The sequence below is a fragment of the Boleophthalmus pectinirostris genome, unplaced genomic scaffold (assembly GCF_026225935.1).
Source record: "Boleophthalmus pectinirostris isolate CB_2022bp ecotype Guang Dong unplaced genomic scaffold, ASM2622593v1 HiC_scaffold_13, whole genome shotgun sequence".
NCBI classification, from domain to species: domain Eukaryota; kingdom Metazoa; phylum Chordata; class Actinopteri; order Gobiiformes; family Gobiidae; genus Boleophthalmus; species Boleophthalmus pectinirostris.
Genome location: NW_026571036.1, coordinates 5,117,028 through 5,140,458, shown reverse-complemented (window position 1 = coordinate 5,140,458; position 23,431 = coordinate 5,117,028). Strand labels below are relative to the sequence as shown.

General features: G+C 42.1%; 1 protein-coding gene across 2 annotated transcripts in view; it reads left to right on the top strand.

Moving 5' to 3' along the window:
• The window catches only part of LOC110173885 (protein eva-1 homolog A), a 195,952-nt gene extending 174,500 nt beyond the window's left edge, over positions 1 to 21,452 (top strand). For both annotated transcript variants that reach the window (XM_055149562.1, XM_055149563.1), the window contains 3 exons: positions 7,381 to 7,500; positions 13,905 to 14,057; positions 17,840 to 21,452. In XM_055149562.1, coding sequence (XP_055005537.1) covers positions 7,381 to 7,500; positions 13,905 to 14,057; positions 17,840 to 18,225 — 659 coding nt within the window. In that variant the 3' untranslated portion in view covers positions 18,226 to 21,452. The remainder of the gene's footprint in view (positions 1 to 7,380; positions 7,501 to 13,904; positions 14,058 to 17,839) is intronic.
• The last annotated feature ends 1,979 nt before the right edge of the window (positions 21,453 to 23,431 follow it).

The following is a 23,431-nucleotide window of genomic DNA, read 5'->3' as shown; positions in this document are numbered from 1 at the left end:
TCGTGTTTGTCTGTGTCCCTTTTGTGGAACAGCACAACAGTAAACAAAGCGTCGAGATGGATGCAGACGAAGACAGACATTCTGTGTTGGCAACGAGATCGAGGATTTAAAGCCGGAACAAAGAGAATGTTTGGTGAATTTTATCAAGGGGAAAGACGTTATTGTCCTTCTTCCTACGAGATTTGGTGCATTACATACGTCAGGACCAAATAGCAGTGATTGGTTAAATATAAAAAGTACCCACCTACCGGCAAGCGAACAAATCCTAATGCTGCGAGGTCAGACGGTTTCTACGAAATGAAACCATCTGATGAATCAGGCAACACTCACAGTTCCCACATTCTTCTTTTTTTTTTTTTTTTTTTTGCTAAACAGTTTCATAAACTTGACCTAACAGTGTACATAGATATGAGGAAAACATGTTCAAATCAAATGTAGCTGTAATGCAGATAGGTCAAACTCAGGCCCTGGGGCCAAATTTGGCCTGCGATATAATTATATTTGGCCCACGAGATCATATCAAAAATGTATTAGAGCTGATCTACCGGTTACAGATAGACTATACAGACATTATTTATTTAAAATGTTGTTATTTTATATTTTGCTTGTTCTGGATTCAGTGTTTAAGCAAAACTATTATTAAACATTTATTTTGATAAGAAAAGGTTTACCATTACATATCTCGAAAGAAAAGAAAACATGCAGATGTCACTGAAATTTTTCAATAAATATTTAGTTTGGCCCATGACTTAGTCCCAGTTTTTAAGTTTGACACCTCTGCTGTAATGTGCATAAATATGATGTCCCATTTATTTATTATTTTGTTATAATTTGGTGTTTTGGTTCCAGATGTTTAACCAATCAGAAAGTAGAATGAGCCTCACGTAACTCTCTCGTTTGCGTTGCCAGTTCCAATGTTGAAATCCAGTTGGTTTAAAACTAAAATGCGTCTCTCTGATCTGACTGGTCACTGTCTAAACCCGTGAGTGAATTCTGGAGCTTCTCACCTTTTACGTGATTCCTGTTGTAATTTGATTCTTTAAAACGGCGCAGCTTTAGACCTAACGTTGTATTCGGGGTTAAAAGCCGAAAAATCAAAGCGTTGCCAAAGTTTGTCATAGTTTTCGAGCAAAGAAAACTCCTCTGACCACAGTTTGTTTTGCCAGGCGGGTTCGACTTCAAACTCAGACCGAGCTTTTCTCTGGTCGCACTTTCCCAGAGGCTCCAGGAGACGTCCGGCCTCTCCAGCGGCTCCGGCCCGGCCGCAGAGCACTTACGAGGGGCTGATTTGTGCTTCCAGAGGGGCACCGCTCCACGCACCCACCAGCTCCAGCACTATTTTAACAATCACTCAACCTCACTGTACGATACGGGCACAATATCGTAAAAATGTGCCGCTTTTTAGTGACTTGGAAAAGGCTGTAATGATATGACTGAGCCGTGGCTTTTGGGGAATTGCTACTAAACATAACAGTGATTTATTTGCGGAGGGACGTAGTTACATTTAATTGAGTTTTCTTTTCTTTTTTTTTTAAATAGATTGTACCACTCTGAGTATTTATAGAGTCATATTTTTACTTTTCAATACTTTTTCAGTTCAAATACCAATACTGATACTTTGACAACATCTACTGTACCTGCTGATACTCGATATAAACTGTTGATTGTCTCTTATTTCCTTAAAATGCAGTTCATGTTTTACACGAGAGATCCATTTGTGTTCTGGAATTGTTATTTATTCTTCACATCACGACGATGTATGAAATAAAGTTCAAACGTGAGACATTTTAGACAGGGTTGTCCCGATCCGATCACGTGACTATGGACTCGATCCGGACTCGGCCGTTATGTTCCGATCAGATATCGGATAAGGGCAGAAGCAGAAGTAAACAACAAGGCCAAACATTCAAGTTAATGCATCTGATATAAAAATGTATTGAACAGATACATATGTACTCTAGTTTATGAAACTGTTGACCTTTTTTCTGTACCATTTTTGGTTCTAAAGTTCCATACGTTTTAAACAGACCATGTATGAAACATGGAACAAAAATTATTTCCCAAATTTCAAAACCTGCAAATCATGTAAATAAATGGATGTATTTCATCATATCTTGTGTTATTCCATCTTCAAACTGTTGATGAAGGGTACATGATTAAAAAAAAAAAAAAAAAAAGTATTTAAAATGATAAAAATTTTCTTGGAAGGACTGATTCATTTTGAAGTAATATTAAAGTATTCGGAAGAAAAAAGCGACAAATTATGTAAAATCCTGCACCTTCTACTTGTTTGCACAATTTTCCCTCCGTTACTTTTCCCTCCGTTACCATGACCTTTCTTAATAAAAAATCTCATTACTCAAAAAGTAAGAGATTTTTCAACCTAATCTTGTACCATATGGTAGAAAACTATATGAAGCAAATATTCAAACCAGTTTGTTAAGGATATGTAAGTGAGAACCAAGAGTTATCACTGTTTGGATTTATTGCCCAAAAAGTGCTGCATATTTCATTCCCTCCGTTACCAACATGAGTTTTTAAAATTTTTTGTCAACAACTTGAAAGAATATCACAGGTTTAACTTGACCCTGTTGGAGTGTAACTCTTTCCTACATTCTGATACTTTACTTATTTCAATAGTCCCTCTAGTTTCTGAATAAGAGACATTTGAATGTAAAACTCTGCCCCTGTTTCCCTCCGTTACCACTTGACCAGACCCATAAATAATATACGTATATAACACACAGGACACAACAGTTTTTTTTTGTTTTTTTTTTACTGAGGATTTGCTCAGGGACGTCCACTTAGCTCTACTGTCTGTCTGACTTTTGGGCCGTGTTGTGCTCGGGCGCTGTTACCTGTGGTTCTGTGGTCCGTGTTCACACTTGCGCCGTCGCACGGCTGATGTTTGTTTGCATGTTGCGCAGCGGAGTTGGCGCTTTTGGCAGGGAGGGTGGGAAAAGCGGCATGAAGCGTCTGTTGAGCGGTGGGACTGATGTTGTGGTGCTCCTCTGTGGGTTTGTGGATGTGGTGTTGGTGCGGGGGAGAGAGGCTGTGGGGCTTCTGTCATCTTGTTTTTATTTGGTAAGATTTTGTAGTATTTGTATTTCATAGACGAGCGTAAATGTTCCAAATGTAATGCACATGCAAACATATAATATCAAATATACAAAGTGTAGATTGTGCAGAGTCGAGTCTCAGGTCTGATCTGGTTCTGGTCTGGTTCCTGATTTGTCCAGTTCATTAAGTTTACTAAGTTACACATTCCAAGACCAGACTGTGGTAAAAGTCAAGATTTTCAACAATGATGGTTCATGGTTAGAAAAGTTAGTCAAATTAAAGTTTTGGACATTTGATTTTTCACAAGTTCAGCCCAAATATTACACATGAAATCAACACAATCTGACCTCGCACACATCCTGGATCTTATTCTTTGCTCTTAGTTCATTTTATAATTTTTATAGAAGTATCGGATCGGGACTCGGTATCGGCAGATACTCAAAATCAAATGACTCGGAGGCAAAAAAATATGATCGGGACATGCCTAATTCTAGACCAAAATCAGCCTTTAAATCGTCTCATTACGTCCAATTAAAGGTCCAGCCAGGATATCGGATTAACCAATATCCTGAAACTGGTACATGAGGCGACAAATTTTTCAGTATCAGCGTTGATATTCGATACTTGCATCAGTATCAGTGCATCCATAATAAAAATGTTGGTTACACCTGCCACTGAGTAAGAGTATTAATTTGAATTTGGACAGAAAAAAGGCTGCCAGTGTGTGCTATACTAAACTATATAAGTGTAACTTTCTCAAAACTTCCAAACTAGTTCATGATATCAACAGGTTGAACAGAGTGTTTGAAGATTTAAGTACAAAAAAAAATCATTTTTAAAGTCCTACCAGATACTGCCCCGTGTAAATAGGCATATAAAAGTCTATTTACATGGGGTTAGATTTGAATTGATTCATGTTTGAGCTCTGTTCTACTGTATTTTTCGGAATATAAGTCACACTTTCTGGGAGAAATTTATCTTGAATTCAAGTTCTAGTAAAAACAATAGAAGAGAGAACAACAGACTGTTAACGTCAACAGTTCTTCAGATAAACTATAACATAAACAACAGAACAGAACAAGTTTAACAAACTCTCCATCTCACTCCAAATCACTAAATCCATTCAATTCTTCATCCTCGGTGTCACTTCTGAGCTTCACCGCTTCCTCTTCTGTGTCGCTGTCGTCAGACTCAGCATCAGTTCCAGTTAGAATTATTCGGGTCTTTCTGAATCCCGACAGGATGGTTTCGGTGTCACTGAAGTCCAGGCTTTGTCCATCCATCCAGTGACTTCAGGAAAGTTGCATGTTGACATCCTCCCAGTTTCTCTCTCACTCCAAACTTTCTTTCTGCTACTCGATTTCCGTTTTCAGCTGCAGATTTCACAACTTGCAGTTTGTAATCTGCAAAATCTGATTTTCTTTTCGGGTGCATTTGTGTTCAGTCTTCTCAGTCATCTTTATAAGTTTGTTTAAATGTTAAATCGTTCAGCGGTGCAGAAGTAACGGTGCGATCGACTGACATGATACAGACAGGACAGAGGCTCTTTCTGCAGGAGACATGCGCAGTAGAGCCAAGTGACAGTGGTACAGGAGGAACAGGAGCAGCAGATACTCACACACAAGACTAGAACCTCTCCACGCTTCACTGAAACATTTAATACATAAGTCGCACCGGAGAATAAGTCACAGGAAACACTGAAACGATGAAAAAAAGTGCAACTTATAGTCCAAAAAATACGGTACATCTGGGGCTGTTAAAAAAGAAGAAATAAAACTACGAATTCTACATTTTTTAACTGAAAATCAACAGTCTAGATTCTTTTACACAACCATTTCATCAGTTTGCGGTTCACAATGACCAAAGCGTAAAATAATCATCCGCGTATGTTGTAGTTTGTTACAAAGTACAAGGGGAAAAAAAAGTGCATAATAGTTCTCTCCTTTAAGTACGTGTAATGTAAGCGACTGGACATCACAGACTGGAGCTGCACTCACCCGAGCGTAAACCCAAAAGTCTCAAACCACATGTGAGCAGCCGGAATGTCTGAGCCCGGTGCATTGTGGGAATCCGGCAGACTCCGAGGAGAGGAGGAGGGGAGGGGGGCGAGAGGAGGAGGAGGAGGAGGAGGAGGGGTAAAAGTTTCGGGAATCAAAGTTCTTTGGAAGTGTGTGATTCAGCGCCCACCGCATGAGTCACGGACATGTCACTGTGACCAACGGTTTACAAGAAAGTCCCGAGTTTGTGCAACGATGGTGAAAACGCGGAGGACTGATCGTACGAAAGTGTGAAAATGGTTAAAGGTTCGTCAGTAATAACAGAAAGTCTTTGCGTACATGTTATTTTTATGAGAAATAAACCTGGCTGAATCTGGATTGGCTCCCTTTGTAAGAGATCAGGAAAAAGGCGAAACGTCGTGACACTTCTTCAAATCCAAATCGACATTTTACAAACAAAGCAGTTTCCAAAGTGCGGCACAGAGATCAGAAAATGAAGACAACCAAAAAGGTGAACTGCTAAAACTTGGTTCTAACAGTCCTAAAACAACCAGTAAAATAAAATAAACGCAAAAACCATAAAAATCATAAAAAAAAAAAAAAAAAGGTTACGTTTATATGATGCAAAAGCGGCGTCGCGTCTTCACTTTTTATTTTAGACAAGCGTTTTCTGGAGGAAATCTGCGCGCAAACGGTGACGCAAAAGTGTGTGGGATTCGTTCCTTCGGGCGACGTCACTGGCCTCTGGGTATTAATCATCATTAGTGTTGGGAAGGTGACTTTTAAAATGTAATCCCCTACAGATTACAGATTACATACACCAAAATGTAGTTTGTAACAGAATCCATTAAATTACTTAAAGTGAGTAATGTAATCTGAATACTTTGGATTACTTGGTTTGTTGTAGAGAAGCAAAGACCAGGATATCGTAACATAAGAAGTTTTGTCTGATAAAAGAAAATAAAAAGTCCAGACGTTACTGAACCAAATTTAAAAAATATTATTGATAGAAGACGAGGAGACACGTTTTAGTCCTGTTAAATCCTGTTTTAGACCTGATTTAGGCCTGGTTTAGTCCTGGTTTAGTCTTGGTTTAGACCTGGTTTAGACCTGGTTTTAGACCTGGTTTTAGACCTGGTTTAGACCTGTTTTGGTCCTGGGTTTTAGACCTGGTTTTAGACATGGTTTAGACCTGTTTAGAGTTTAGACCTGGTTTTAGACCTGTTTTGGTCCTGGTTTTTAGTGCTGGTTTAGACCTGGTTTTAGACCTGATTTAGTCTTGGTTTAGTCCTAGTTTAGACCTGGTTTTAGACCTGGTTTAGACCTGGTTTAGATTTGGTTTGGTCCTGGGTTTAGACCTGTTTAGACCTGGTTTAAAGCTGGTTTGGTCGTGGGTTTAGACCTGGTTTAGACCTGATTTAGTCTTGGTTTAGTCCTAGTTTAGACCTGGTTTTAGACCTGGTTTTAGACCTGATTTAGACCTGTTTTGGTCATGGGTTTTAGAGCTGGTTTAGACCTGGTTTTAGACCTGGTTTTAGACCTGATTTAGTGTTTGACAATGAGTGGAATTACCGAGAAAAAAGGAAAAAGGGATATAACCCATAATATGAAGTAACTGTAATCCAATTACCGCTCATTGAAACAGTAACTGTAACTGAATACAGTTACTCATAATTTGTACTCTGATTACATAACTCCGGTACATGTAATCTGTTACTCCCCAACACTGTTCATCATATGAGGCTTCTGAACCGCTCTTGGTCTGACCTGTTCTTCAGGACCTGTTTGCCTTGGGCACTCAGACCCCTGCACCATGTTAAGGCGGCAGGTCAGGGAGGGGGGAATAAGTCTTTTATAAGTATTTTTGTTATGGTGAAGTGTAAGTTGACCTGTGCCCTGTGATCTCCTTCAGCTCTTTCGTTTCGTGCGATGAAGCTGAAGTTGCTGAGGCAGGACTTTCCACAAACCCCGCCGCTCTGACGTCAGGTTGTGTTGTTGCCGAACGAGTCTGAATCCAAAGCAGAAGTTTTTGTTTGTTGTTCATGGGAATGTTTAATCTCTGTTTGTCATTTGTCGCATAAATCACATGAGCACGGCGCCGCTTCTGGCTCCATCGACTCACATTTAAAAATTGTCACTCCTCCTATTTCTAATGTGGGACTCGGCTCCAATGAGCTTCACTTGACTGGAGCCGAACGCTTCTTTATCCACTCTATGGCTCAAGAGGATCATAATAATAAAGTCTCCTTAATAGTTATTTGTTGTGTTCTTGTTTGCTGTTGCACCTTTAATAATGAAACCGGTGTCTCTTTTTGTGTTTCAGTCCCGAAGAAGCTGCTGCAGGAGGATCCCCGTCCCCCGGTGTACGCCCCGCCCCCCAACGCCCATGACCCCAACATAGTGGGAGACAGCGCCCCCCCAGAGGGCAGCTCCGTCAGGACAGGTGAGGACACACACACTCAAGTTTGATAGGCTTATTTATTTATTACTTACACATCAGTGAAGTGTGTGTTTTTTGTTGTTTTTTGGTTTTTTTTGTGAGGGAACATGATAGAAAGCAATTTTGCATAATACCCTCTTAAAATACCGTCTTTTTCGGACTATAATGTTGAATTCTCTCGTCTATTTTCATACATAAGTTGCACCGGATTATGAGGCGCGTTAAACGAAACAAACGGACGACACTTGAGGCTGATCCTTAGTCCAGGCGTCCAGGATCCATCGGCAGATCGTGGTGTAATTCGCTCGGCGTCGTCTCTCTGTCTATGTGAATGTGGATTATGAATGTGAATGTGGGTGGATCATTTAAGTTTGTTTTTTTTTTATTTCCTAGCGAGGACGACTCAAATATACACTGAGTAATAATGTGTTTAATGCAGCTTTGCGCACATTTGTTTAGGCTTTACAGAAATGAAACTTAAAACCACATGGCTCATTTGCATAAACTATAAGCTCTGAAAAAAAAAACAGCTCGCTCCTTGTGCTGCTGATGTGGTTTCAGCTTCTGTCGGACTAAAGGACACCAAAGTCGTACTAAAACATTTTGACAGATTTTTGAGCACCACATATCACATAAAATCAGTTCGAGGTCAGTAAACACAACTAGTACTCGATATTTTTAAAAACTGAGACATTTCCCTTTGTTTGTGTCCGTCTTTTACACACAAACGGAGAATTCACCTCTGAAAATGAGTCTTTCTAAAAACTTTGGCTAGAGTGGAGATTCTGGAAAACTCCGGTTTGGCGTTTGTGTGGAAAGTGAGATAAGTGGAGTTTTCCCTTTTGCTCTGATGATGATGATGACAATGATGAAGCATCAGAGCATCAGTCACATTTCTTCTGGTGAAACACTTTTCATGTGTTTACATTTGCACACACAGCTGATGTTTCATATCCATGACTGGCAACCAATAAGGCTCGGAGGTCAGTGATTTTGCCACTTCTTTAACAGATCTGTGGAGAGGAGAGCCCACTCACTAATGCACGTTTTTCAAGGTATTTTTAAGTAAAACTTACAACTGTGATGATATACCGTATTTTCCGGGTTATTAGACACGCTCTTAAGCCTCTAACCGCATCAAAAAATGACTGCGCCCCACAATCCAGAGCGCCCCATACACGAATCCACTCAGGTGTCCCAGCACGACTTCGGTAAACTACAAACACACACGGAGCAGACAGCGACCGCGTGGCGAAAAACGCCCGCAGACACACTCATCACTCCACGCCGACGAGGAACGGAACGGAGGAACGAACCGAAAAAGCGAGCGCAATGTGCCGCTTCTAGACACGACTGAACAACTGAGTCACTGCGAACACGCCGACAATCCGTTGGTCCCAGACAGCACCCTCCCTACACGCCACAACTGAACAAAGCCCAGAGTCACCGTGAACGAACAAACAAACAAAACCACTCACCCATCACACTGTTGTGTTTCCTTTAAAGTCCAGTGCGTGCAGTTTATTTGTGAAAAAAGTTCGAAAATAGACCATTTAATGACAGTGCGTCTTATAATCCAGAGCACCTAATAGCAGAAAATACGGTAAATGCTACAGATTTGAATCTAATCCAGGTGTCGCCCAGAGGTTTGGTGTAGTTATGACGGCGCTCGATGGAGGATTTATGCGGGTTGATGTAAACGAAAACTTTTTTGAAAACAATGCTGTTATTTTGGAAAATGGAGGGAGGGAAATGTTCGTTTCTCAACAAACCCGACTCTGTGCCTGATACATAAGGCGCACTGGCGATTTTTGAGAAAATGAAAGGATTTTAAGTGCGCCTTATAGTCCAAAATATACGACACTAATAATGACCCTACAGAACCAAAACCATACCAACCAAACTCCCCCCGCCCCCTCACTCACACACTCCCTTTGTAAACAGTCGTCTGTGTTCAAACTCGAGTCCCGTCTTCCCCAGCTGCCCTTCTTTATCTGCGCGTCTGTTTCCTGTGCGTTTCATCTGCTCCATTCAGAGCTGTGGCCGAGCGCGAAGGCCACTTAACGCTGCACAGACCCCCCAGACCGATGCCCCAAACCGCCCAAACACGCTCAAGAAAACCCCCCCAAAGCTCAACTCTTTCCATATGGATCCAGCTTTTTATGTTCAGATACCAATGTCGACGCTGCGGCTTTAAGTATCCGCAGAAAGTATGATTTATTTCTAAGGATGTAACAATAACCAAAATGTCGTGATATCGTATCGTTAAAGAGTTAAGGAACTACATAGACCATGATCCTTTGCTCCATTTCAGTGCAGACTACTAGTTTTTTGGATTAAGTCTTGTCAAGGCATTTTAAGAGGAAAAAGTAGCATCTTCACAGTTTTGTTCACAAAATATCGGCAATAATATTCAGTTACAGTTACTGTTTCAGTGAGTGGTAGTTGGATTACAGTTACTTTGTTGAAGTAAATGGATTACATGGCGGGATTTTCCTGTTTTCACATTTTGGGCTATATCCCCGACCTTTTTTTATTTTTTTTTTCAGTAATTACACTCATTGCTGGAAACTAAACCAGGTCTAAACCAGATTCTAAAACAGGTCTAAACTAGATCTAAACCAGGACTAAACTAGATCTAACCAGGACTAAAACCAGGTCTAAACTAGATCTAACAGGATTAAACCAGGTCTAAACTAGATCTAAACCAGGACTAAACAGGTCTAAACTAGATCTAAACCAGGACTAAAACCAGGTCTAAACTAGATCTAAACCAGACTAAACCAGGACTAAAACCAGGTCTAAAAGATCTAAACCAGGACTAAACTAAACCAGTAAACCAGTCTAAACTAGATCTAAACCAGTCTAAACCAGATCTAACAGTCTAAATAGACTAAACCAGGTCTAAACTAAATCTAAACCAGGTCTAAACTAGACTCTAAACTAAACAGACTAAACTAGATCTAAACCAGGACTAAACCAGGTCTAAACTAGATCTAAACCAGGTCTAAAACTAGATCTAAACCAGGACTAAAACCAGGTCTAAACTAGATCTAAACCAGGATCTAAACCAGGACTAAAACTAGATCTAAACCAGGATCTAAACAGGACTAAACCAGGTCTAAACTAGATCTAAACCAGGACTAAACTAAACTAAACAGGACTAAACCAGGTCTAAACTAGATCTAAACCAGGACTAAAACCAGGTCTAAACTAGATCTAAACCAGGACTAAAACCAGGTCTAAACTAGATCTAAACCAGGTCTAAACTAGATCTAAACCAGGTCTAAAACTAGACTAAACCAGTCTAAACTAGATCTAAACCAGGACTAAACCAGGTCTAAACTAGATCTAAACCAGGACTAAACCAGGTCTAAACTAGATCTAAACCAGGACTAAAACCAGGTCTAAACTAGATCTAAACTAGATCTAAACCAGGACTAAACCAGGTCTAAACTAGATCTAAACCAGGTCTAAACTAGATCTAAACCAGGTCTAAACTAGATCTAAACCAGGACTAAACCAGGACTAAACCAGGTCTAAACCAGGATCTAAAGGACTCTAAACCAGGTCTAAACTAGATCTAAACCAGGACTAAACCAGGACTAGATCTAAACCAGGCCTAAACTAGATCTAAACCAGGACTAAACCAGGTCTAAACCAGGATGAAACCCGGACTAAAACCAGGTCTAAACTAGGACTAAACCAGGACTAAAACAGGACTAAAACCAGGCTTAAACTAGATCTAAACCAGGACTAAAACAGGATTTAACAGGACTAAACGATGCTGTGTGGACCGTGTCTCTTTCTCTTCTATCAATAATATTTTTAATTTAGTTAAGTAACATCTGGGCTTTTTATTTTCTTTTATCAGACTAAACTTCTTATGTGAAGATTTCCTCGTCTTTGCTTCTCTACAGCAAATCAAGTAATCCAAAGTATTCAGATTACATTACTCACTTTAAATAACCTAATGGATTACGTTACAAACTACATTTTGGCGTGTATGTAATCTGTAATCTGTAGGGGAAAACATTTTAAAAGTCACCTTCCCAACACTGACTATCCCTGTGTCCGTGTTTATGTTTATGTTTATGTTTGTCAATCCATCGTTCACTCTGTTCGTCCTGTTCCAAGTCCACGTTTTTGATGAGTCCATGTTTCAAATGTTCGGTTTTGTCATGTGGACTTGTCCTGTGGTGGTGGTGGTGTGTTTAAGCGTCATTATTATTATCCCGTGTTTTCATATTTATATTGTACACACAGTTCAGCTGAGGCGGCTCATGTTCGGTCACGTGACTCCATGAGAAAGTACGAGGAAGAAGAGGTTGGGGAGCAGGTCCGGGCCTGGTCTCCACGTGAATCCTAATATGATTTTGGAGTTTCCTCACACCTCAGTTTAGTGGCAGATCAAAAATAATCGTGGACTTGACAACAGTGCAGGAGAGTCGGGCGCAGTAGAAGCGTCTGTAATGTGGCTGACAGATAAACAGACGGTCCAGATGACGACCAGATGAAACATTTGTACCAAAATAAAACCGCGTACACGACCAAACTACTTTCTCGTCTTCTCTCTCTGCGTCTGCAACGTGAAACCTAAACACGTTTTCAGACAAACTTAATTAAACCCTGGTGTTTCGACACACGGTCCCACAAACCACAAACCACAAACCTGCAACGTCGAGTAAACAGACCTGAGACCTGAGGCCAAGACAGAGACCTGAGGCCTGAGACCTGAGACCTGAGACCTGAGAGACCGAGACCTGAGACCTGAGACCTGAGACCGAGACCTGAGACCTGAGACCTGAGACCTGAGACCTGAGACCTGAGACCTGAGACCTGAGAGACCAGAGAGAGACCTGAGACACAGAGACCGAGACCGAGACCGAGAGAGACCTGAGACCTGAGACCTGAGACCGAGACCTGAGACCTGAGACCTGAGACCGAGACCGAGACCTGAGACCCGAGACCTGAGACCGAGACACAGAGACCCGAGACCCGAGACCCGAGACCCGAGACCCGAGACCCGAGACCCGAGAGACCCGAGACCCGAGACCTGAGACAGACTCACAACCTGATCCAGGTGTTTATGACAGGAGCAAGACAGGAGTACAGGCCATCTGACAGGAGCAGAGACTCTCTGACAGGAGCAAAACAGGAGCAAAGAGGAGCTGACAGGAGCAAAGAGTCTGACAGGAGCAAAACAGGAACAGAGATGAGCTGACAGGAGCAGAGATGAGCTGACAGGAGCAAAGATGATATGACAGGAGCAAAGAGTCTGACAGGAGCAAAACAGGAGCAAAGAGGGTCTGACAGGAGCAGAGACCATCTGACAGGAGCAAAACAGGAGCAGAGATGAGCTGACAGGAGCAGATAGAGTCTGACAGGAGCAGAGAGGATCTGCCAGGAGCAAGACAGGAGTATAGACGATCTGACAGGAGCAGAGTGAGTCTGACAGGAGCAGATTTGGTCTGACAGGAGTAGAGTGGGTCTGACAGGAGCAGAGAGGGTCTGACAGGAGCAAGACAGGAGCAGAGACCATCTGACAGGAGCAGAGACCATCTGACAGGAGCAAAACAGGAGCAGAGACTATCTGACAGGAGCATAGACGAGCTGACAGGAGCAGAGATGAGCTGACAGGAGCAGAGATGAGCTGACAGGAGCAAAACAGGAGCAAAGAGGGTCTGACAGGAGCATAGACGATCTGACAGGAGCAAAACAGGAGCAGATAGAGTCTGACAGGAGCAGAGATGAGCTGACAGGAGCAGAGACCATCTGACAGGAGCAAGACAGGAGTAGAGTGAGTCTGACAGGAGCAGATTTGGTCTGACAGGAGCAGAGACCATCTGACAGGAGTTTCAGCAGGTATCAGATTGGTACATCCTTAGACTGGACTAGAGAAAATCAGTCAGGAGTAAAGTTGGTCTGACAGGAGCAGATGATGTCAGTGAAGCTGGTGGATCCTCAGAGTCAGAGTCTGGTTCAGGGTCTGGTTCAGGGTCTGGTTCAGGGTCTGGTTCAGGGTCTGGGTCTGGGTCAGGGTCAGAGTCAGATTGGTGGAGACTCGGTGCAGTTCTGATGTTTTCTGCCTGAATCTTTCTTCATAAACCGCAGTGACTCCTCCTGCAGAGTCACGACAGGCGCAGCTTTATCTGATTTATCGTAAACGACAAAAACATGAAGTGAGTGTGGGAGGAATGTGGACGAGTCACTGAATCTCCGGACGATGACCCGGTTCTGTTGTGATTCAGTTCCTCTTGATCACAGCTCAGTGACGTCAAACTCCACTCAACAACAACAACATCATCATCTTCTCCTGCTCGATCTGGTCCAGGGTTCAGGTCTCATTTCTCCGTGAGTCCAGATTTATCACGATTTCTTCTTCCGTTCTTCTTGTTTTGTTCCAGACCGGGGCGTGAGCGGCACCAGCGAGGAGAAGCCCGCAGACGGAGAGCACGGAGGGGGGCACAGGCCGGACATGAACCCCATCATCAACTCCACCTCCACCCCGGGGATGTCGCTCATCAGCAACGCCCTGGCAGCCTACACCTACGTATCAGGTAAAACACAACGGGATTTTGGTATTTATTTAAAAAATAAAAAAAGAATGAGCATAAAATTCAACCAGGGATTTTGTTGCTGCACATAAAACAATGTGTTTATTGTAAAACAGGACTAAACCAAAACTGAACCAGGACTGAACCAGGTCTACACCAGGACTAAACCAGGAATGAGTGTCGGGACGGAGGTGCGCCCGTGTAGACTGTCAGGTGACCGTGAGCAAAAAGACCGGTGCAGAGCTCCGCCCCCTCTCTCTCTCAAGTCCAAGATTAGTCCTGGTTTAGTTCTGGTTTAGACGTGGTTTAGTCCTGGTTTAGTCCTGATTTAGTCCTGGTTTAGACCTGGTTTAGTCTTGGTCTAGTGTTGTTTTAAATGTGGTTTCGTCCTGGTTTAGTCCTGGTTTAGTCCTGGTTTAGTCCTGACCTGGTTTAGTCCTGGTTTAGTTCTGGTTTAATCCTGGTTTAGACGTGGTTTAGTCCTGGTTTAGACCTGATTTAGTCCTGGTTTAGTCCTGGTTTAGACCTGGTTTAGACCTGGTTTAGTCTTGGTCTAGTGTTGTTTTAAACGTGGTTTCGTCCTGGTTTAGACCTGGTTTAGTCCTGGTTTAGACCTGATTTAGTCCTGGTTTAGTTCTGGTTTAATCCTGGTTTAGACGTGGTTTAGTTTAGTCCTGGTTTAGACCTGATTTCGTCCTGGTTTAGTCCTGGTTTAGACCTGGTTTAGTTCTGGTTTAGACTTGGTTTAGTTCTGGTTTAGACCTGGTTTAGTCTTGGTCTAGTCTTGTTTTAAACATGGTTTAGTCCTGGTTTAGACCTGGTTTAGTCCTGGTTTAGACCTGATTTAGTCCTGGTTTAGTTCTGGTTTAATCCTGGTTTAGACGTGGTTTAGTCCTGGTTTAGTCCTGGTTTAGTTTAGTCCTGGTTTAGTCCTGGTTTATTTAGTCCTGGTTTAGTCCTGGTTTAGTCCTGGTTTAGTCCTGGTTTAGTCCTGGTTTATTTAGTCCTGGTTTAGTCCTGGTTTAGTCCTGGTTTAAGTTCTGGTTTAGTTAGTCCTGGTTTAGTCCTGGTTTGGTCCTGGTTTAAACCTGGTTTAGTCCTGGTTTAGTCCTGGTTTAGACCTGTTTATTTTTTCTGGTTTAGTTCTGGTTTAGTCCTGGTTTAGACCTGATTTATTTCTGGTTTAGTTCTGGTTTAGACCTGGTTTAGACCTGATTTACTTCTGGTTTAGTTTGAAAAGCTCTGCTCTAGTGTTTATAATTTTTTTTACAATTGAGATAAAAATACTTAAGCGTTTGAATGTTTGTTTAATTCTTACTTTATTAATCCCTTGTCATGGAAATTACAGCGAAGTCCAATAAAAAAGGTTTTAAGCAGAGACATTTTCGTACGTCGTATTCTGACATTCGTCGTATTCTGATTCGAGGTATTTGAGTAAATTCCTGCGTGTCGTCTGTGGGCAGGAGGTGAGTGAACGTGGGTGGAATGTGTGAGCGACGACTGGCTTATGTCTCAGGTTTTTACTGGCGCTTTTATGAGCAGGAAATAAAGCTTTATGGACACTCAAACTAAGTGCTGGGCTCATGGCGATGGGAGGAGTGGAGAGAGTCGACTGTCTCAGGTACAGATACAACTCAGGGTTTTTTTTTTTTAGCTTTGTGTTAAAACGGGAGATTCCACATTCAATTCTTTGGAATAAACACAAAATTTACACTAGTAGTTTTCACACTAGTGTAATGAATCTGACTCACTATTTTACAGAGTTGTTTTGGCTTTTGTTACATGCCAATCTCTGTGGACATTTTGCACTGTTGCTATAAAAAGTGACAGATTTTGGTAATAACTTTTTTTTTTTTTTTTATGTTAATTTACAAGGCAAAGGAGAAATTTGTCAACTGGAAAAGTTATTTTGGTTGAATACGTCCCTCAGCTCATCCAAGCTGTTTCTTCAGTTGTGGTCAGACGCTGTTGAACACTTCCTTATATCAGGGAGGAGCTAACTACACTGAAACTACTCTAAAACTACTTGTTTACAGTTTCTGTTTGTAGCTCGTTCTATTGAACTTTCACTGAGTGTGGACTCCAGTTAGCAGAATCATTTCACACTCAGTGCAGTTCAATGGGCCGAGCTACAAACAGAAACTGTAAAGAAGCAGGTGTGATAGTTTCAGAGTAGTTTCAGTGTAGTTATCTCCTCTCTTTAGGCAGTTATAAGGAAGTGTCCATCAGCGTCTGACCAGAACTGAAGAAGCAGCTTGGATGAGATGAGACACATATTCGACTAAAATAACTTTAATCCAGTTGACCAATTTGAATTTCTCCTTTGCCCTGGATTCTACCTGGACGACTGAGGGATTTTACACACATCTTCCCCGTCGCTATATCGCAGTTCACTTTTCACTGTCTCGCTGTTTTGCAACTTTTTGAGTGCAATTTTGCATGCCTTTTTTTTTTTTTTACAGTGTATAAGTAAGTCTTTTATTTATATCGCGCTTTCACAGACAATTTCTGTCCCCAAAGACGCTTTACAGAGCATTATTCAGCATTTATTCATACAGCATTATTCATTCACTCTATACCCTGGTGATGGTAAACTGCTATTGTAGCCACAGCTGCCCTGGGGCACACTGACAGAAGCGCGGCTGCCATGCCACTCGGCGCCATCAGTCCCTTCGACCACCACCATCACTCACACACACACCACTTTCATACTAGGCAATGTGGGCGAAGTGTCTGTATAAACGTGTATTGCGTTCCTCCTGCTGCGTCCTGATTGGCTAAGAGACTCCTGTCTCCTGTACTGTACAGAATGTGTTCAGCTGCCAAATTTACATAAATGCTGGATCTGTATCAGTGTGATTCTGTAGTGCTGCGTGTTTGCAAGTTTTCTCCTCGACAAAACCCACAATGTAAACAAAATGTTCTGCACTGACAAAGGCTCCTGCGGTCGCAACCAAAAGGCAGAGGAAGATGCTGTACCCATCGCACAAAAAGTTGTGAAAAGACTTCTGGACATTAGAAGTTACGCGGCTGTAGCAGAGTCCTGCACTGGGTCGGGTACCCGCAAATAGTTGCAAAACCAGGACTTAAAAGAGAGAAATGCGAGCCCTCACAACAGGGTGTCCATGAAGCGCGATCGGGCTATGGCCGCGTTTACCTTCGTGAGGTGCAGAGTTGAGTCGGTCCTTTCTTCTGCGGTCACCTCCAAGCCTGTCCCGAGAGTGAGTCCTGTTTCAGTCCTGGTTTAGTCCTCCTCTTCAGTCCTGGAATCAGTCCTGGGTTAATCTTGGTTCAGTCTGTGGCGTGTGCAGCTCAAAAGTTTGATATAATCTCGGGTTAACGGGCGGGTGCGGTGCTGTACTGCACGGTCCAGGACTCTGCTGTGTAAGGCTCTATCACGGAATAAATTCATCTTCGGTTTGTTACATAATGGAAGAAAATAACAAAAGGACGACAGCAGCAATAAGTTTTAAGAAGGATTTAAAACGTGTTGTAAGTGTTCTGTGTGAGAAAAATGTATAAAGATTGTGCTGAGAGGTTTTACAGACTTAAAACAAATATAATAATTGTAAAATATAAAGTTGAGTACTTTGTAGATTTCACCTATCGTGGGTTATTTACTGTACATAAAATTCCACAAATATTTTTTTATTTTAAAATCAGCCAACCTGTAGATGAACAGTTCAAGGAGTTTCAATAATGTCCCTGATTGTGGCATTATTCAGGTATGTAAGTGAACACAACCTCAGTATTGACCAAACTGACTCAGTCCTTCTCTCCCGCAGATCACCCGGAGCGAGCTGCGCTGTTCTTCGTCATCGGCATCTGTCTGGGCCTCTTCCTCACGCTCTTCGCTCTGGTGCTGCAGATCTCGTGCCGCACAGACTGCCCGCCCCGACAGCAGCGCCCCCCGGCGAAGAAACGCAGCGGGCGCCCCCTGGACTCCTCCACGGACTCCAGTGACTCGGACTCGGACTGGGACACGGCCTCGGACCTGTCGGCTCGCAGGCACCGGCGCTTTGAACGCACCCTCAACATGAACGTGTTCACCTCGGCCGAAGAGCTGGAGAGAGCCCAGAGACTCGAGGAACGCGAGAGGATCATCCGGGAAATCTGGATGAACGGACAACCGGACATTCCAGGGACCAGGAGCTTGAACCGATATTACTGATTTTTGCTTTATTTTATTGTTTTTTTGTGCTGAACCATCCTCTAATGCTGCCGTCTGGAGTAATGGGCGACCACAGTTGGGTAAACGGCCAAGAGTACCTACCTGGAGGATTAACGTTCTTCAGGATTCGAACCCGGTAGGCGACCTCAACGCAGAACCTTGAGGAACCTTCTCCAAATCTACGTAAACGGCCCAGAGTACCTACCTGGAGGATTAACGATAAGCCTACTGTGCAAGTTTTAAGATGGGCACTTCCTAGAAGACACAAGGAGAACATCCAAACTCCTCAAAGTTCTCAAGTGCTCCAGGATTCGACCTCAGCGCAGCACTCAAGGAACCTTCTCCAAATCTGGGTAAACGGCCAAGAGTACCTACCTGGAGGATTAACAGCAAGCTTACTGTGCATGTTTTAAGATGAGCACCTACCAGAAGATACAAGGAGAACCTTCAAGCTCCTCAAAGTTCTCCAGGATTCGAACCCCGTAGGCGACCTCAACGCAGAACTCGAGGAACCTTCTCCAATCTGGGTAAACGGCCAAGAGTACCTAGCTGGAGGATTAACAATAAGCCTACTGTGCATGTTTTAAGATGAGCACCTGGCTGAAGACTTAAGGAGAACACGCAAACTCCTCAAAGTTCTCCAGGATTCGAACCCGGCAGGCGACCTCAACGCAGAACCTTGAGGAACCTTCTCCAAATCTGGGTAAATGGCCAAGAGTACCTAGAATCCAAGGAACCGTCTCCGAATCTGGGTAAATTATCGCGAGTACCGAGCGTGAACCTAGAGAACACCCAACCAGATACGAGGAGAACATGCAAACTCCGCAGAGAAAGGCCCTACGCACTCCAGGATTCTCTGATTTTATATGCAAAAAAAAAGAAAAATGTGCCGCGACACCACAATAATTCAGCGGACGGAATCAAGGAATTGTATGCAATTTTTACCGACGACATAAGCTTGAACTTGTAAATGCTAGGAAAAGCCATGTGTAGCTATGGTTTTCGTTAAAAAAAAGCTAAATTAAACATTCGCTGAAGGACTTTAAGAGAAAAAGCTTTTATTTTGAAAGGCAGCTCAAAATGGACGCCAGTATTCCGAACTCTTTTTCGACAATCGCTCCACATGCTGCCTTACGAACTCCAACCAAAATGGGAATTCATCTCAGCCCGTATATTAAGGTCTATTTTATAATATTTAATAGTTTATTGTGTTTTTTTTTTTTTTTGCGCTCATGTATTTGCTTTATTATGAAATATTTTTATACTTGGCAAAGGTTGTCCGGCACCTCAGGGACGCAATCCTAGTGTTTGTTTTCGCTCCGTGTTTTTGCTTCGTACAGACGCTTTGAAAATGCCATGTCATCGGAATGTGCAAAATTCCCGAATGGAGGCGACTGGAGCCAATGGAAGTATAAACCGTAAAATGTTTTTAATGATTAACCGATTAACGGATCTAAATGCGAACGGTTTAAAGTCGGTTTAGCAAAAAAATAAACCAGCATTTTGGTTAAAGAGGGAATGTTGCGCAAAATTTCTTCCGTGTTTTATTGTTGTTTCTTCATCAAAAACGTGCCTGAAGAGGTTTTAGAGTCGTCCGTGCATGTTTGAATCATCTAGAGATCTCTCCCTGGCTCTAATTCGAACCCTCCGTACAGTTAGATGGAAGATTCTGTACAAGGCTCCGCCCACAAGTCTCATCACCCACACTCCCGCGCGACAATTCTCCATAAATAAACAAAAACATGATACAAAACTGTACAGTACAACTTCACAAACCTGGTTTTAGGAGCACATATCCAAGTGTCCTGGGTCACATTTGAAAAAATCGAATCTGTGTGGTTCAGACTGTCATTAAAAGATCAGATACAGGAACATAGGGGCCAAAAAATCGGATTTGGGTCACTTCAGGCTGCAGTCTGAACGCTGTCAACTCTTCTATAAATACTCATATACTGTGACTTTTTAAGCACAGTTTAGTTTAAAATTCATATAAACTGCAAAAATCTTAACTCTAGTTGTTATTTTGGTTTAAAGATTTGAAATGACTTGAAGCTCAAAGCAGACGACTTGGACTTGACTTGGACTTATGGGCCAGCGGCTCGAGACTCGACTCGGACTTGCCTGTGTTTGACTCGGGACTTGAGGTCAAAGACTTGAAACAACGACTTGGTCCCACCTCTGTGACCACGTTCCAATGTAACTCAACGGGAGCCAGGGTCAGAAGGAGCCAGAAGAGCCACAGCGGCCAGTGTGCGTTTGCTTTGTCCGTTTAAATACACAGTTTACGGGTTTGTGAAGTTGTTGCGCACAGTTTTGTATCACGTTTTTGTACATTTATGGAGGATTGTCGCGTGGGAGCGAAGGTGACGTCGACTTTTGGACGGAGCATTGCACTGAATCTTACAGGGTTTGTATAGGACCCTGGAGAGATCACTAGATTACACAAACATGCATGGACGACATATTTTTGATGAGAAAACAAATGTTAAAAAGCTCCAAGAAGTACATGTTGCGTAACGCCGCCTCTTTAAATAAACAAATAACGTAATCTGTTCAAGTATCCGAGTGGTTTTCATTTGCCAAAAACCCTCTTGATCTTTCATTCTTTTCATACTTTGCGATATTCCGCGGTCAATCCCAGTTTTCCCGTCGAAATCACACGACGTTCAGTTTCCGTTTTGCCTCCAGCCGCCTCCAGTGTGCGATTTTGAATGTTTTTGTTTACAGTTTTTTAAAAGGTTTAGAAGAACATTTTTACAAAAGCTGTCACAGACCCACAACGTTTATTTCATACTTTAAACCTCAAAGGAGATTTTACAGTGATGTTTAAAGGTGCACTGTGTAACTTTTCTAAAAGAGGGTCCGCCACCTGCTTGGAGATGTTACTGCTTTGCTCGGAATGTCCCACAGTATGGCATTAAACGTGTATAGAAGTCATGGGATTTGACGAGTGTGGTAATTGCTCAGAAAAAGTCTTTAAGAACGTGGATCCGTGTGTCATTTTTTCATTCGTTTTTTAATATAAAACCAAAAATAAGAAATGGAAAAACAACAATTTTCTTCATTATTTGTCTCCAAAACTAAAATGAAAAAACAGATAATCAGTTTTTTTCAGTTTCTGATTTTGTGTTTAAATGAAAAATGGAAAAAAAAACGGATAACGACGATTTCCCGTTTACGTGACTTAAACTGCGGTGCGGGACTTTTGTGCCACATACGGACTGAACCAGGACTAATCCAGGTCCAGAACCAGACCGGGACTGAGACCAGGACTTAGACCGGGACTAGACAAGGACTGAGTTCGGGATCAGGACCGGGACTGAGACCAGGATCTGACCAGAACTGAGGCCGGGGCTGAGACCAGGACCAGACCAAGACTGAAAATGGTTTAGTCCAGTTTTAGTCCCGTTTTAGTCCCGGTTTAGTCCTATTTCAGTCCTGTTTTAGTCCTGTTTTAGTCCTGTTTTAGTCCTGGTTTAGTCCCGGTTTAGTCCCGGTTTAGTCCCGTTTTTGTCCAGGTTTAGTCCTGGTTTAGTCCTTGTTTAGTCCTTGTTTAGTCCCGTTTTAGTCCCGTTTTTGTTCAGTTTTAGTCCAGTTTTAGTCCTGGTTTAGTCCTGGTTTAATCCTGTTTTAGTCCTGGTTTAATCCTGTTTTAGTCCTGGTTTAATCCTGTTTTAGTCCTGGTTTAGTTCTATGTTAGTCCTGGTTTAGTCCTGTTTTAGTCCTGGTTTAGTCCTTGTTTAGTCCTGTTTAGTCCGGTTTAGTCCGTTTAGTTTTAGTCCGTTTTAGTCCTGTTTAGTCCGTTTTAGTCCGTTTTAGTCCTGTTTTAGTCTGTTTTAGTCCTGTGTTTTAGTCCCGTTTTATCGTTTAGTCCCGTGTTTAGTCCTGTTTTAGTCCCGTTTTAGTCCTTTTAGTCCTGTCCTGTTTTAGTCCTGGTTTAGTCCTGGTTTAGTCCTGTTTGTTTAGTCGTTTTAGTCTGTTTAGTCCGTTTTATCCTGGTTAGTCCAGTTTAGTCCTGGTTTAGTCCTTTGTTTTAGTCCGTTTTAGTCCTGGTTTAGTCCTGGTTTAGTCCTGTTTTATACCTGAGAAAAATGAGTCTAGTTCTGACCTCCTCAGTGGAGATACCAGACGTTTAAAGCCACACGGTGCAACATTCTTCTGTAAAAAAGCAGGCGGCAGAAACTCCACTAGAAATTATAAATTACCTGACGCATCTTTAGGTCCAATATCAATATTTTTTATGCTTCTACCGTGTTAAGACGTTTACTCACCAGAACATTCAGAAAAGTTCAGGTTTGTTTGTTTAATTTGGACATTTTAGTTGCACATCGAGTCCTTCGCCCTCAGATGACACACCCCAAAATGTAGTTTGTAACGTAATCCATTCAATTACTTAAAGTGAGTAATGTAATCTGAATACTTTGGATTACTTGGTTTGTTGTAGAGAAGCAAAGATGAGGAAATCATAACCTAAGATGTTTTGTCTGATAAAAGAAAATAAAAAGCCCAGACTTTAATTAACCAAATTAAAAATATTATTGATAGAAGACGAGGAGACACAGTCCGTTAGTCAGCAGGATTTAGTCCTTTAATTCCTGTTTTAGACCTTAGTTTAGACCTGGTTTAGACTTAGTTTTAGTTTAGACTGGTTTAGACCTTTTGGTTTAGACTCAGTTTAGACCTGGTTTAGACTTAGTTTAGACCTGGTTTAGACTTAGTTTAGACCTGGTTTAGACTTAGTTTAGTCCTGGTTTAGACTTAGTTTAGACTGGTTTAGACCTGGTTTAGACTTAGTTTAGACCTGGTTTAGACTCAGTTTAGACCTGGTTTAGACTTAGTTTAGACCTGGTTTAGACTCAGTTTAGACCTGGTTTAGACTTAGTTTAGACCTGGTTTAGACTTAGTTTAGTCCTGGTTTAGACTTAGTTTAGACCTGGTTTAGACTCAGTTTAGACCTGGTTTAGACTTAGTTTAGACCTGGTTTAGACTTAGTTTAGACCTGGTTTAGACTTAGTTTAGACCTGGTTTAGACTTAGTTTAGACCTGGTTTAGACTTAGTTTAGACCTGGTTTAGACTTAGTTTAGACCTGGTTTAGACTAGTTTAGACCTTCGTTTAGACTTAGTTTAGACTTAGTTTAGACCTGGTTTAGACCTGGTTTAGACTCAGTTTAGACTGGTTTAGACTCAGTTTAGACCTGGTTTAGA